This window comes from Saccostrea echinata, unplaced genomic scaffold (genome assembly GCF_033153115.1).
Source record: "Saccostrea echinata isolate AGI-Se365-2 ecotype Australia unplaced genomic scaffold, CSIRO_AGI_Sech_v1 ptg000043l, whole genome shotgun sequence".
Taxonomy (NCBI): Eukaryota; Metazoa; Mollusca; class Bivalvia; order Ostreida; family Ostreidae; genus Saccostrea; species Saccostrea echinata.
In genome coordinates, this window is record NW_026889792.1 from 855,586 (window position 1) to 870,988 (window position 15,403).

Sequence of the window (15,403 nt, forward strand, 5' to 3'; positions counted from 1 at the left end):
TTTGTTTATTAATCTAAAAGTAGCGATGATGTCACGTGATGCATCAATTTAGATAGAGGCATTACTTTCCAGGTAGGAAAAAATAATTAAAATTTGACATCATTATATCTCGTTCATTTTCAATTGTGTAATTAACAGTATTTTCGTAACTTTATTTGGTAAACAAAATAAATAAATTTCCATCTTAATTTTTAACTGACGCAAGTTATAGCGTGTATATCTTTTTATTCGACAGTCTGCAGTATGAGCGTCTTTCGCTATTCCTAGTGCTTGTTTTTTTTTCTATCCCCGGACTCGATGAAAAATCATCCGCTTAAGAATCGCCCAATATTAATCCCTTTGTATACTTAACATCTAGTGGTTAATTTATTTTTTTTTATCTTCTATTATCTATAAATTTCTTTAAAAGCGTCATTACTGAACGCATATAAAACTGAAGTGCTCTGTTGTGCGCCGTAACGAATCAAATGCCGCAATTTTTCGTGTGTTTTGCGTATACTTTCCAATTCCAAATGCTTGCATTGAGAAACTGCTGAAAATTAAGTAAATGTCTTGAAATTTTCCAAATGACGACATAACACAGTGGTGTAGATAGTGACTTTAAACAATTATAATTTTTACCCCACTCTTATCTCTGTTATACTTTTATTTCGAAAAAATATTCGCGTATTCTCCGATGCAACCCTGATTTTATGGTCGGACCATACCTTATGCGAAAAGTTACACAATACTAAAAGGAAAAAGGAGGGGACCTAACAATCACCTTAGCCATATCAGAATATTAATGAAACATGTCTGTTGGTCCTATGAATAAAACAGGTATTTTCCCTGACGACACCCTATCTTTTGAAGTAGAAATAAAGTAAAGTATTTAAAGTTGGTGTTCCTTTCTTCATTTAGCTCCAGATCTGTAGCTACCTGGTCGAAATAAAATGGAATGGACAAACTAAAAAAATGCATATGTATTGCTTTTAAAAAGTGCACAAATTTCTAGATTTATTCCTACGTATATTTCAGCTGCCATCTAAAATATCACAAAAAGTGTGTTCGTAACATATTCTTTCTCTACGTCCTTAACTTAACACTCCCTAGAACTATTGTTAATAACCTTCCTGGGCCTGAAATTGGGACGATCGAAAAAAAAATTCTATTCATGCAGCCATTTTGGGTGGGTGAAAAGTCAATCATTGTGCGCAATAAATAAACATTTAATGAGTGGGTGGATCTGTAGCTCTCTTGTTATCAATCCATTTTTTCCCTATCTAGCGAGCTAATAAATCTACACTACACTTCCATACTAGTAAGCTGAGAGTTGTCATTTAACACTGTTGCTCTCTTTTTTAAACCGAAGCGGGATACTGATAGATTAGCTGATGTTACAGGGATTTCAAAAGTCTTGATTAAAGTCAGCATTACTTAAATTATATAGTCGCTATAATGACCTTGTTAGCAAATACAACCTATCATTTAGTCGTATTTTGATTAAAATATTTTTTGTCAATTGTTAGGCCTTTGTTTTCGTACAAATTTGACTACAGAATATTCCGCCTACCCGATCAATACATAGGTTCACTGCGGGCGTGTCCGGTTGATAGGGAATGTTTACTCTTCCAAGGCACGTGATCCCACCGCTGAAATTTCCAGAGCTTCGTTTTTAATGACCTGTTTATAGATTTGTACTGTTTATAGGCTTTTTTGTTATAGATCGACCACTGTTCGTTATCTTCACCTTTTCTCATTCTTTTAGAAAAAATGACTTTTATAAACTATTTTTGAACCTTCTTTCATTTTCTTAAAAATATGATAAAACATTTGGAGTTACTTAAAATCATGAAAATGTAGTCTTGTTAGCCCTTTTGATTGTACATTTGATTGTACATCTGTTTTTCAGTTTGTTGATGTGTGTGTGTGTGTTTGTGTGAGGGTGTGTGTGTTTGTGTGAGGGTATGTGTGTGTGTGTGTGTGTGTGGGTGTGTGTGTATGTGTGTGTGTGTGTGTGAGGGTGTGTGTGTGTGTGTGTGAGGGTGTGTGTGTGTGTGTGAGGGTGTGTGTGTGTGTAATGATTTTGTTGATCAAGAAAAGAATCTTAAAAAAGCAAATCGCTTTTTCTTTTTTTTATTTGTAAATTGTAGAGCAAAATTTTGAAATACTTGAATTGTATGGTTTACTAAACAAAAATATCAGATATCAATGCGTATTGCAAGAAATGTGAAATTGGTGATGATATTGTTTTATTTATCTGTTATTATAGCAGCAATTAATTCAATATTATACAAACTAGTACAAACATTAATTTATTCCTTCAGTTGGTTATCACATATTATTATTAGGGCTATGCTCTATTGACTAATGGCCTACTTATTCTAGATGTCTACTACCAGCGTAAAAAATGTATTGTAAAACATTCAGAAGCATAATTATTCAAAATGATATAAAAATAAGACACAGAGAATAATTGGTATTTCCTGCATTTTTATTTTTTATTAAAAAAAATCAATCAATAACAATCAGCAAATGCAAAAGATGGAATTGATATATGCATTAAAGGCAGCTCTGCATTAACGCATGAACCTGATATTGGATAACATTAACTTTTTTATAAGAAGTAAAGTTGTTCACTTACGCTATTGGACTTTTGAGAGAAGCGCTGACTTTTACAGTCGACGGTTTACTTTTACACTATGACAATATATGGAAGCTCTTTTGCGATATAAATATTTAGCTGAACAATTAATTAAAAGGTAATAATGGGCCGTTTCAAAGCACATATTACGTTGTCTGGGAAGGGAACCATAACCACCCTATTTTCAACCCCCTTCCTTTCCACCTTGACCAACTCCTGCCAAGTTTTCCTTTCGGAATTTTTTTTTCCTTCCTTATTTAATTCCTTCAGCAAATCAGATTGAAAGGAGGTAGTAAACCTCACAAAAACATATTTTAAGTTATGTTATTCTGCCTCCCATCATCTCTTGTGTTGATTGTATATCGGGAAATAATGTTAGCGCCCCTAACACCATACCTATAACCACTACATGTATTAACATTTTGTTATTTTTATCAATTCCATACCTCCTTACATAATACAGGTTTAAATGTCAAAGTAAGTCGTTGACTGTAAAAGTCAGCGCTTCTTGCAAAAGTCCATTAAAAGGACACAAATTATGCTATAGATAAAAAATTTTTATATGTAATACTATGAAATTCAAGGACGCTTTATAGATTAAAAAATACTTAAAAGAATTGAAATTAGACATGCTTATCAAAGTGAAGCCACATGATAGTTTAAATGACATGCTGCAGTTATATAAGCACAATCAAGAATTGTTTTTTTAATTAATTGTTTCGCTGTTTAATATTGAAAGGTCATCCACAGAAATGTCAAAATGTATATTTTGTACATATTTTCTGTCGTCGGTAATTTTCTTTATGTCGGCATTTTATTCCAACCATTTCTTAGTCTCGTTTGTAAAGTGTCTCTCCCTTTGGTTTGTATTCGTAAGGAATCAGAAATGCAGACATGTGGAAGAGTTCAATAAATACTCTGTAATCGTCCCTGCAACAATAAAAAAAGAGCATTGCACACATCCTTTACTACATTTTTTCCGACGTTTGATACACTTTAATCTTCCAAAGTAATTTTAATACAAATGAAATATTTTTATGCAAGAAAATATTTTCTTATGATTTTAAGACTAGAATCTTACTCATTGGTCTTTTTAAGGTAGTCGTATCCTGACGAACCCCCAGTTCCTGTTTTCTTACCCAGCATTCGATGAACCATTAACACATGGGAATCTACAAGGAATCAATTCTTTGTTTACTGAAAGTTTTATGAACAGCTGATAAACGATAAAGAATAAAACTATTATAAAATTTACTCTTTATCATTTTCAACATTTTGCAAATTTTTGATTTTAGAGTATATTTTGTTGGCTTTGTGTTCCTAAGAAGCACCACGATTATCCACATTATTGTTTATTAAGATATTGCTTTGGAGGGATTAATCATATTTGAAATCATTTTTGTGAATTTTTCAAATTCCTTAACAATTGTATTAACCAGCAGTTTAAGAGCTTTCTCACCAATAATACTTTGTCATGAACATCAATGATCAATTATTGAGTTAACTCTCTTGAGTATATAAAGTTGTTCAAATATATGAAATGTTGCTATATGTAAGGACTATATACTGCTTATGACAGCTGAAAAACTTATTGAATTTAACACCAATTTTCATATTAATTGCAATGCACAATAAACAATATCTAATTCAGCCAGTAAACCATTCCATCTACGCATTTCAAAAGTAAAATTTGCTTTGCAAGTAATGTTAAATTACTCCATTTGAGATTGTTAGTAGATAAATCATCAGTACTTAGTCTTAAAATCAAAATGATTAATTTATGAAGATGATTATATGAAATGCATAGTTTCTGGATGACATATCTCTTTTCAATTTAAAAGTAATTAACATAATTTTTCAAATCAATGTATTAATTTGAAAAAAATTATCCATTGTAAATTTATTTTTAAGTTGTGATTGTTATTACAGTTGATTCGAAGTTTACATTTGCTGGCTATATAACTAGAAATTAAAGTCCATTTAGTTTGTAAAATATTCACACGCATACTCTGTACTTTTATGAATATAAGTTGAGTTTTTCAGTAAGTATAAACAAAATGTTCACACTTGTGCTGCACGATTCTTCATTTCAAGTGACCATTTTCTCGAGACTGACTGTTTTCATGTAAAATAGTTTTCAGGTATCATTCTATCGATGAGTGACTAAAGAACTTAATTTTTGATGTGGCCATTTTGCAGAATATTATTCACAGTTATTCATCAATTTGTTTTAATTTTGACACAACATCCGGAATGAATAACGAAAGAGGTATTCCTCTAGAGAGGTGTATTATATTTACCGTAAAATAGTCAAAAGAAATGTGTTTACCAGATCTTTAAGCAAATCCATTTAGCCAGGAAATGCATGTTTATTTTTTTTAAAGTGCACTTACGGCGCCATTTTGAGACTAAAGCGTCGACGTCCATCACGAGTTTCATTGTTTCATATGCCTTTTGGAACTCTGGTTCCTCTTGATAAAGTGAAATCAGCAGGGCTCCATGAAATGCTTCATAACTGAATCGTTTACCTTATTGCCAAAAAAAAGATTTGCAAACCAAGTGAATGCATTTCATTCTTTGAGTTGGTTTCAATATCGAGTTACTGTAAAATCACATATTTTCGTGGGATCAGATTTTCTTGGTTTGAGGAAAAAATATGGCTTCGTGGGATTTATTTTCATGGATGAAGAATTGCAAAGTAGTTTTTTTTCAATGGCTTTTCATATTTCGTGGAGGATATCAATTCTTATAAGTCTCTCTCAAGTCTTTTCAAACCTCGAAAACATTGAAAATGTATCCACCAAGAAAAACAGTAATTTCACAGTATTTAAATATCTGATATGATGATGATATTTTAAATCAATTTATCTTGTTGTATTGTATCTAACTCACCACTCCGTTTGTATTCATCCTCATCTACCATTCCCAGTAATGACGTCTGAATCAAATGAGTAGTGAAAATGAATATTATTTTTTTAAATATATTATTTTCTAAAAATATGTATTTGTACAAGTTTCTTAAATTTTATTTTATGTTGTAATATTGCTTTGAAGGATATCATTACCTTGTCGCATTGATTCCCAGCATCCTGAAAAATCGAAGCGAGAAAATATACTTGTTTTGTCATAAAAGTTATTTAATTAGATTTCTTAACATTTGCAATTTTTCAACGTCCTCGATATTACCTTCGACCATGCATCCACCATTCTTTGTAAGTCTTCGCAATATTTTTTCTTGTCATCAACATACTTTGTAAATATTCTTTCCAGCCAATTCTAAAAGAAAAATTTATTTGTTGTCAGAGGGAACCAAAGAATCTAAAAGATATATAAATGCTATAAAAGCACTCATTTGTCTTTGTAGAACGAAATCCAAAGAGGAAGAATATTTATTTTAATAAAATTTTATGTTTATATTGAGAATTTAAAAGTTACTGAATTTAATTAAACTTTGAAATAGCTAAATTAATGTAACAAAGAATCTACAATTATATTTTAGGAATGCTCTGATATATCTTGAACTGTGATGAGGTATTTTAGATAAGTTGCACTGTCACGGTAGCTCAATCGGAAGAGCGTTCTCTCTGTGATTGGAATGTCGTGCGTTCAAACCCAGGCCGCTACTGACCAAATTCGATAAAAAAAAAAAAAATAGGTAGCAACTGTTCCTTCGCCAAGCCCGGCACTTTGAACGTAAAATTATGGGTCTTTTGGATGAAAAATTAAAAACTGAAGCCCTGTTTCACGGCATGGTGACACAATTAAGATCCCTTACTGCTCAATTGCCCTACGTACCGACTAAATGCTTAAATTTGAAGCCCTTCACAGTGTAGTGTGATGTCTCTGTATGAGCGAAAAACTCGAGAGCAGGAGGTAAAAACAAGTGAGTTTCAATGTAAAGCATAAATTCTTTTAATTTTATTATTTTTTTTTTTAGATATACAGAATATATATAGCATGAAGTGTAATAAACAATGAAACCTTTTCATAATTGTTTTTATTTTACAAGATCAGTGTCATTGAATAATATTTGTATATGCTGCTATTTTCTTCTATAAACCTGTACTTAGCAGTTACATTTATAATTCCATAAACTTATACACGATATTTCAAACTCTAAATCTTCTATTCAATGATTATGCTCTTTAGGAGTATATAAACATAAATTGAATTATTTGTACGATATAATGACTTCCTTTCAAAACTGATAAAAGAAATAATGATTACTATTATTTCAAACTTAAAATTAATTGTAAGCAACGTTAAAAATTGTACAATAAAAAATCTTCAATTAGAATGCCTGAACTAAAATAATATAAATTACATGTAAAATTTTACACGTTACCGCGCGTAACAAAATATGACAGCAGAGCAATTGATAATCATAAAGCCATGATTACAGAAAAATGTTGTTTGTTTTTAAGATGCCTTACACAATGCGTTTCTCTGTTTCTCTGTATGGTTTCTTTTATTTGAACAGGTATACGAGGGCTGATCGTAAATTATTAAGGCATTGTGTTTATTTTCTTTCCAATGAACGTCTTTTGGTGAAAAATGACATTTACTTTTGATAAACTCTAATAATAAATAAAAACAAGCACTGTTTCTTATTTTTAATATGATATATCAATGCGTCGATGGTAGGATTACCATAAAATAAGATAATGAAAATTGGTAACTACTAAGTAATTAGTAGTAGTAAGTGAGAAAATAATTGAAAATATGTAATATGTACGTAATTTATGAACTTTATTATGGCTTTATTTTATGCAAGTTTGATAGAATTAAAACCATAAATAACCAGATCATAAATATTTTTATCACAGTATAGAAATCTGATAGCTGTAAACGACACTTCCTGTGATTTTACATCGGGGTGGTAACTACACATTGTTTTAAAAGAATCACAATTCCAGATTAAACATGAGGGGGAAAAACTACTACTGACGTGACGTTAAAATGATGCAGTCATGCTGCTCCTGGTCAATGGACATATTCAAGTTTATAATTTCATAGGGTCTTATCTAATGACCCAATTACATATAACTAGAAATTTTGCACATTTGTTTTATTTGTTCTTGGAAAAATGTTGACAAATGTTCATGAATTTACCACTTTCCTTTAATGAGAAAAAGTAAATGTCTCTCGTTCAATCGATGAAATAAAAGTGAGATGTAGGCTGAAAACCAAAGTAACCTCACCATTAAACTACCGGTAACCTGGTATTAAAATTTCATCGATTTAACATTTTTCATTTTACGTTTTATTATTTGATTTTGTTTTTATATATCTTTAGATTGAGCATTGAAAAAAAGGTATTCCATGAAAAAGGAAAAATAAAAATGTATTTGTTACGCGTTTATCATTGAAAATAATTAGCATTTGGCATCATGTATTGAACGGACAGCGGGATTGTGTTCTAATAATATCCAGGTTTTGAAAAGTGTACCAAGCACTGCCATTTTATTTTTACTTGAAAGTTAATCACCTCCACAACAGTAAACAGAGAGGGTCCCCTCTCTGATTTCTCTGCTTCTTTTCTTTGTTTTTCGTTAAATTCATCTGTATATTCCTTGCCTTCTTTGTGTGATTTCCTTGTTTCCTAAAAAAATATTAGAAATGTTTTAAATGTGTAGAAGTAACCTCAAACACTTGAAAGTAGAAGTTATATATATGTATTTAAAAACGACTTACTCTCTGAAGACCTATTGTATTCTCAATGAGTCTAAACTGTAGGCTTTGAAATCCAGATCCACTTTTCAAGTATTTTCTTCAAAAGCAAGAAATTAAAGATAAAATTCAATTTGTAAATATTTTTATAGATTAAAAAATGTTTAAAATACACCACTATTAAAATGAATGATAGATTTAATCTCACAAATATCGGAACAGTAACGTAAAAATTATCCCATAGTCAGTCATTCTACAACGCATGCCCTCAATTAAGAATTTTTTATGTCGCTTACAAATTTACTGTTGTTATATTGTTTTGTAAATATTTAATGATATATATGCAGTTAAAATTTTGATATGAACACAATGTTGAAAACGTATTCCACTGCAAATCTTAATGTCGCTTCATTTATTTACAAATTTCAAGATGAATTTTTCAGCCGCATAAGCCTTCAGCAATGAATGTTAAAAAAAGGATTTTTTTTTTTTTTTTTTTTTTTTTTTTTTTTTTTTTTTTTTTTTTTTTTTTATGTAAAAAGGAATGAAACCACTTCTCGCAAAGAAATGTATGGATCTTCTTCATGCGAAATCATAGCATGTCGCTGAAAATCAATTAACGATTTTGTTTTAAATTTCACGCACAGAATGCATATTTCATAAAGAAATGAAACTTATCTGAAAGTGACCATGGAACCTTATACCATCGATTCCAGTTGCTAGTCAGCTATTATAGACCATTACATTTTCGACATAGCAACATGAATTAGACAAAAATACTTGTCTCTCTTAAAAATTTTACTTCGGTAACGGTAATTCAGGATGCTTTTTGCATGAAAGGTATAAAGGAAGGTTATTATTTTAGGAGCAAAATGCTTCATACTTTTGTTTGATGTCCTAAAACAAAAGTTACTTTTAACTATTACAGAGAATTTTAACTTTTATTGCTGAGAATTAACTTCCCTAACGATTAATTTCCGTAACGACATTTGTCCAAAAATTTTGACTTAAGGGAGCTCTAATCACTGCCTACTTATTCTGTGGTAGTTTTAGGCAGTTAGAGTGACCTGCCCTTTGAAGTCAAGTAGAATAAATGAAAATCTACAATAAATGACTCAATTTAAAATTGATTTAAGTATTCTGTACATTTTATGAGACCAAGATTAAGTTACTGAAAACATTATTTGCATGTATTTTCTCATGTATTGAAAAAAATAATGATTTTTTTAACTAATATGTCATTGTCTTTGAACATTTTCCCGGAAAAATAAGGCAGGTATCCTATATTGAAAACGTACTAGAGTAATAAAGTATGTACATCTTTATGTGATATAAATTTCTGACAGTCCAAAAAATATTTTTGTTAGTGTTTAGAGCTTCCTTAAATTAATGAATCATACTTTCAGGTTCTATACTGAACATCAGAAATCAATGGTCAAATTCAGCTTATTAAAAAAATAGCAAGACTTGATCAAGCATTAACTTCCGGAACATTACCTTAAAATCAATGGTATATTGAAATTTTTGTAAAAAAAAAAAAAAAAAAAAAAAAAAAAAAAAATACAAGATTTGTGGACAATTCTTGTTTTTTTTTTTTTTTTTTCAAGTTCACTGATATATCCTTTAGAGAACTATGATGTTCATTTTGCTATTTGAAACAGCTATTTTTTCATGTTTTATACCCTGAAATGGTCCATGTATCGTAGAATGACTGAGGTATATTTGAGGTGTTATAAATTAATTACTGCTACATTACTATATTATCGATAAAAACATAAATTATTTTATTATGTTCAATCCAAAACTCTTTGACAATCGATTTTTATTAATATACATACATATACAGCTCCATTACGAACAGAGGACACAAACATACTTTTATAAAAAAAAAAAAAATCTACAATGGTTGATTAATTATTTGCTGTTTTACGTCCCGTTCGAGAATTTTTCACTCAGATTGAGACGCCATTATATACCGGTGAAGGGCTTAAACTGAGACCTATACTCGATACTCAGGGCCATTGAGCAGTGAGCGATCTGTATCGTGTCAACGCCTACTATGACATGGGATCTGGGATTTTTTTAAAGTCTCATCCGAAGGACCCGCAACTTTCTATTCCAAGTACCGAGCACTTAGCGATGGAATATCACTACATGTACCTATTTTTTATCGACTTATGTAAGTTGCAACCAGGGTTTAAACCCACGACCTTTCGATCACGGAGCGATTCGTCTATCAAAGGAGCTACTGAGCTACTTAAAAAATCCTGAAAATAAAAACTTAAAGCTGAACACGATTCGTAAGAGGGATTTTTCCGCCACATTCGTTTATTCACTTGCTATATCGCTAATCTGAGGGCCCCTATATAAACCGCTCACCGAGTCACTGTTCAGTGTAATCAGTCGTCACCAGTGTAAACGGACGTATGCTACATAGCACTGGCAGCGACAAAATTAACCGTGTACTTCTTCCACGACTGGAGAGAAAGATACAAAAAAAAACTTACAGTTGCACAGGTCAGTGCAGTATACAAACAAACACAAATCCACTAACTGCAATAAAATGTAAACAAAGGCAATATAAGATACCAGCACGAACACATGTCGCCATTCTATGCCGATACCCGTGACAATAAAGCAGTCAGGTGTGAGAATGCACCCCAGTTCTGATAGATAATACAATCTAATATTGCGTATGCCTATTTCCGAGTCGCATTCAGCTTTAAGTCATGTTTATAACAATAAAATGAAAAGTAAAATTAGATTTCAATTTTCATTCAAATTTTCACAATAATGCGACTAAAAGTGAGAAAACGGTTGCATAATGAAGAGAAATTGTTAAAGAAAGGCAGAATTTAGAACATCATAGAAAATGTACAATTTCTTAATATTTTAGAAATTCGTTATTCGCATATTTCACAAGCAAAGTACGTACTTCCAAAAATATCAATCCACATTTTTGCCTGTATCATCTGTCGACAAGCCGACAAGCTATACAATATTAAGCAAAAAATTATCATCGGATTTCTCATTCACTTACCTAAAATTAAGAAAAATGGCTGGAGGCATAGTTTCAATTATTTCGAAATGACCGATGATCAGCTAAAAGGAAATAAGACGACACAAATACTGAAATTATTCATTTCTGTTTATTTCATTGTTTACTAATGGTATTGCAATTGACATATTAAGTTAACATCCATTATAACAGTGATTAAATATTAATTTAATTACAAATTGAACACAGGTTATTATAATGATATAATGTCCTTATTACCAGATATATATTTCATTGGGATGTGTTTTGACTGCAACATTTAATTACAATTGTAAGTTGTTCTTGGTGTTTTGTTTTGTTTTGTTTTGTTTTTTTTTTTTTTTTGTTTTTTTTTTTTTTTTTTTTGTTTTTTGTGTGTGTGTGTGTGTGTGTGTGTGTGTGTGTGTGTGTTTTTAATAAGGTTGACTATGGAGTGTTACGGAAGCGTAAAGGTCTCTACACTTGTTGTAGTATTCCATTTACCTTATTTTTTATTGTCTTATCAACATATTATATGTTATAACTTCTTTTTTTCAATTTTATATAGGATTGTATATGGGTATTTTCACAAAATTTAAAGCGGTTTTTCTGTATGATTGATTTTATTGCTGAAAGTTATATCGACTTAAGAAATATTGATTTGAAAATTATTGACTTAAGCATGAGACTTAAAGATATCGATGTTGTTATCTCGACACACAACAATAAAGATGTGTGCATAATAGACAAACTGATATAAATATACTAATAATTCTAGTAAAAAAATTCAAAATATTGTTTTTCAAATAACTTCTCTGGCGCAGGAGTTCAAGTGAAACGTCTCATCCTTAAGATATTTTGACAGCACGTGCACAATGTACCATGTGTAAAGTGTCAAATATTTGTTGTTTGGTTATAGAGGGGAAACAAGTATTGAAGAAGAAGGGATAAGAGGGGCATGATTAGTTTTTCCCCTTTAAAGTAAATATCAATTTACATCATTCTAATTAGAAAGAAATGAAATACATATGCAAGTCAAGTAATAATTTATTATTTTTTTCCTACTTATAAAAGTCATCAGTCTTTCTTTGAAATAAAAATTATATGCATCCAAGGAATGCATGATAAGTATTGCTGTGACTGAAATAATAAATGACAGCTACCCCACCCCTACCCCCTTTTTCAATGTTTCATTCATAAATGAAATATTAATACATTGATAAATACAATTTAAATACATTTATTACTTATCCTATTCGTGGATGAAGCAAAGGTAGAATTAACAATATTATAAAGGTGACACTGTAAATATTTGATGTTTTATCTCTCTGTGGTAAACATAGGATCTACCACATAGACGTGCCCCCCCCCCCCCCATCCCGAACTCAAAAAATGTATGCAGTGAATCATGATATATATATATATATATATATATATATATATATATATATATATATATATATATATATATATATATATATATATATATATATATATATATATATATATATATATCACATAAAATTTAACTATCAGCAAATTAGATCTCACTTTAAATTATTACATTACTTAGAAGAATGTAAAATAAATTGTGCTTTACTGCAGCCAGTCTGCATAAGCTTAGTCACAAATTTAAAAGGGAAAAAGGTTGGGAGTCAGCCAAATACAATAATATATATGACAAGAAAAGAAAGATATTCAATTATCGAACTGCAAATATTCTTATTTTTCGGTATATATAAGCGGCAGTTTAAAAACAGCTAGAGGAGGATCACAAAGATACTCTTGCCTCTCCCCCTCATCAAAAGAGGTGATGGGGACAGTAGCCCCCTATGATCTAACTGCTGATGCCTCTCCCTACCCCTATTTCAAAACATTTTTGAATCTCTATCAGCCGATGATCGTATATAAGATAGCAAATACATGGTACAGGAGCTTTCACTGAATCCCGAGTGAAGTAAAGATTCATTCGAATTCTCGCCCCCTTGAAGTTAATTCATAAAATATTTTCTCACTTCTTTCTCGGAAATTTTCATATATTTATATCGATATAACTATTTATTAATTTTACATTTGGACATTACTATATTAATATGATTAAATATCTTACTTTTATTAATATCTTGAAATCAATATCTTTTAAAGTCGATAATACTTATAGCAAAAAAATCAGTAAAATAAAATAAGATGCCTTAAATTATGTTAAAACATCTAAATACAATTCAAAATGTGTGTATAAATAAGAAAGAATATCATATAATATATGTTGATTAGACAATAAAATATAAGACAATATGAAAGTTATAACAATACACGTGTAGAGACCTTTATGCTAAATGCTAAATGAGATGCAAAATATAACACGTCTACAGGAACTCCGCTTCTTTTATGCAAACCATGTCTCAGGGATTCTTTTGTTTGTTTTGTTTGATAAAGTATTGTTCAAGCAAACATTTACAACGCGATCAGTATGAAAAAGGTCGTAGAATAAACTTTTTTATGAATAAATCATTTGCGGTAACATACCGCGAGTAAGGAAAAGAGAAATGTGCTCATTTACCTTCTGAATAAGAATGATCCGTCCTAATTTTGATGGTATTCCAGCAAAATCTCTGTTTTTAACATCCTAAGATATTTAACATTCTGGATTAGTATACAAAACATAAGTAATTCTGCACTGGCATTGGGTCATAGTATGCATGCTTAAACTTTGATTTTTTTTTTTCACTTGATGTTGAAAGTAAAGGAACAAAAAATGATATTATTTACAATACTTATTTGAAATTATCATCAGACCTCATCTGAGAATAAACGTAACGTTTACAGTAAAACACAAGTTATATGGAATTTCATTGAAGACAAATTTCTTCGAGTTGCATGATTTTCAGGCTAAATTGCAGCATAAACTTACAAGCTTTGGGAATTTTTCTACAACTGAATGGAGGTCTACAAGGATTTGTTTAAACCAAAGCTCGAATGCTAGAAAAAAAATTAAGAACACAGATTTAAAAATCATAAATTATTAGTATTATCTTTATGTTATTTATATTTTTTAGCTTAGGAATTTTTCTGCGTTCAGTATATGCACTAATGTTTAGAGTCTTTGGTTTTTACTGCCAATGTGGATTTATTATTCAACTTTCAGAAATAACAAACAACAGTAGGGAATATGATTTTAAAATTGTACATTCTTAAAATCAGATCTATTATGATGTCAATATTATGCTGCATGTACGGCTGGAAATTGGAAATTTGAGAAATGAACCTTGGTGAACAATAATGAAAAGGTGCTCTTCATCCACTTTTTGTCCAGCCTTTTCAGTCTCCAGTTCCTGACAATGGAGCAACCGGTCCAACTGAAAATACACATTATTGTTTTTCTTATTACTAGATAATGAAAGAAAAAAACTGCGGAGTTTTAAATGGCAAATGTTTTATTTGAATGTAAAACTTACTCCAAGATAACTGTCATAAGTAAGTTCTCTGTCTGACATGTCTGAAAAGAAAGAGACAAAAGTCGTGAAAAGCTTTACTCTACCATAATGTTGGTCTATTTTGATAAACTGGAGCTACGCAGCTAGGTCAAGGACGCCCTTGAAATATACGCCTATAAAATATTCAAAGAAAATTAATAGACATTCTTAATATTTTTTTAACAGCATTAGTTTCGATAAATGTGAATTGTGGTGTTGTCACTTGTATATATCGGGTCTCTGCTGAGTTCAGCCAAGGCAACGTAGCGCTTACATCAGTTTTTTTGTCACGTGACAGGTTTAAAATTAGAACATATATGTACTTCTACAAAGTTCGTGAAAGTTCAACGATATACGAGTATCTTTCCGCTATAAAATGAATTCTTCTTTCTTTGAGACACATTTATTGACATGAAAAGTGTTGGGAGCAACTTCCTCATGCTCAGGAATTTAGCGGTCTTTTTATTAACTCCAGACATAGATGTAATACGCATTGGAATAAAGTTACATTACGGATTAAATAAACAGTGCACAACCAGCTCCCAGCACTTTTCAATATAGTAGGAATAATAGAATTTATAGTGAAGCGGATATCATTGAACTTTTTATATTTATAAGGGG

General features: G+C 30.6%; 1 protein-coding gene across 1 annotated transcript; it reads right to left on the reverse strand.

Moving 5' to 3' along the window:
• Positions 1 to 2,478: 2,478 nt before the first annotated feature.
• LOC133201315 (tryptophan 2,3-dioxygenase-like) lies at positions 2,479 to 14,806 on the reverse strand. Its single transcript, XM_061337109.1, has 13 exons — positions 14,765 to 14,806; positions 14,575 to 14,665; positions 14,221 to 14,288; positions 13,870 to 13,935; positions 11,334 to 11,395; positions 8,318 to 8,393; positions 8,112 to 8,225; positions 5,810 to 5,899; positions 5,689 to 5,712; positions 5,516 to 5,561; positions 5,017 to 5,151; positions 3,705 to 3,795; positions 2,479 to 3,553 (listed from the first exon to the last, which is right to left on the reverse strand). The coding sequence occupies exons 1-13, from the start codon at positions 14,801 to 14,803 to the stop codon at positions 3,454 to 3,456; spliced, it is 1,002 nt and encodes a 333-aa protein (XP_061193093.1). The 5' UTR covers positions 14,804 to 14,806; the 3' UTR covers positions 2,479 to 3,453.
• Between the last annotated feature and the right edge of the window lie 597 nt (positions 14,807 to 15,403).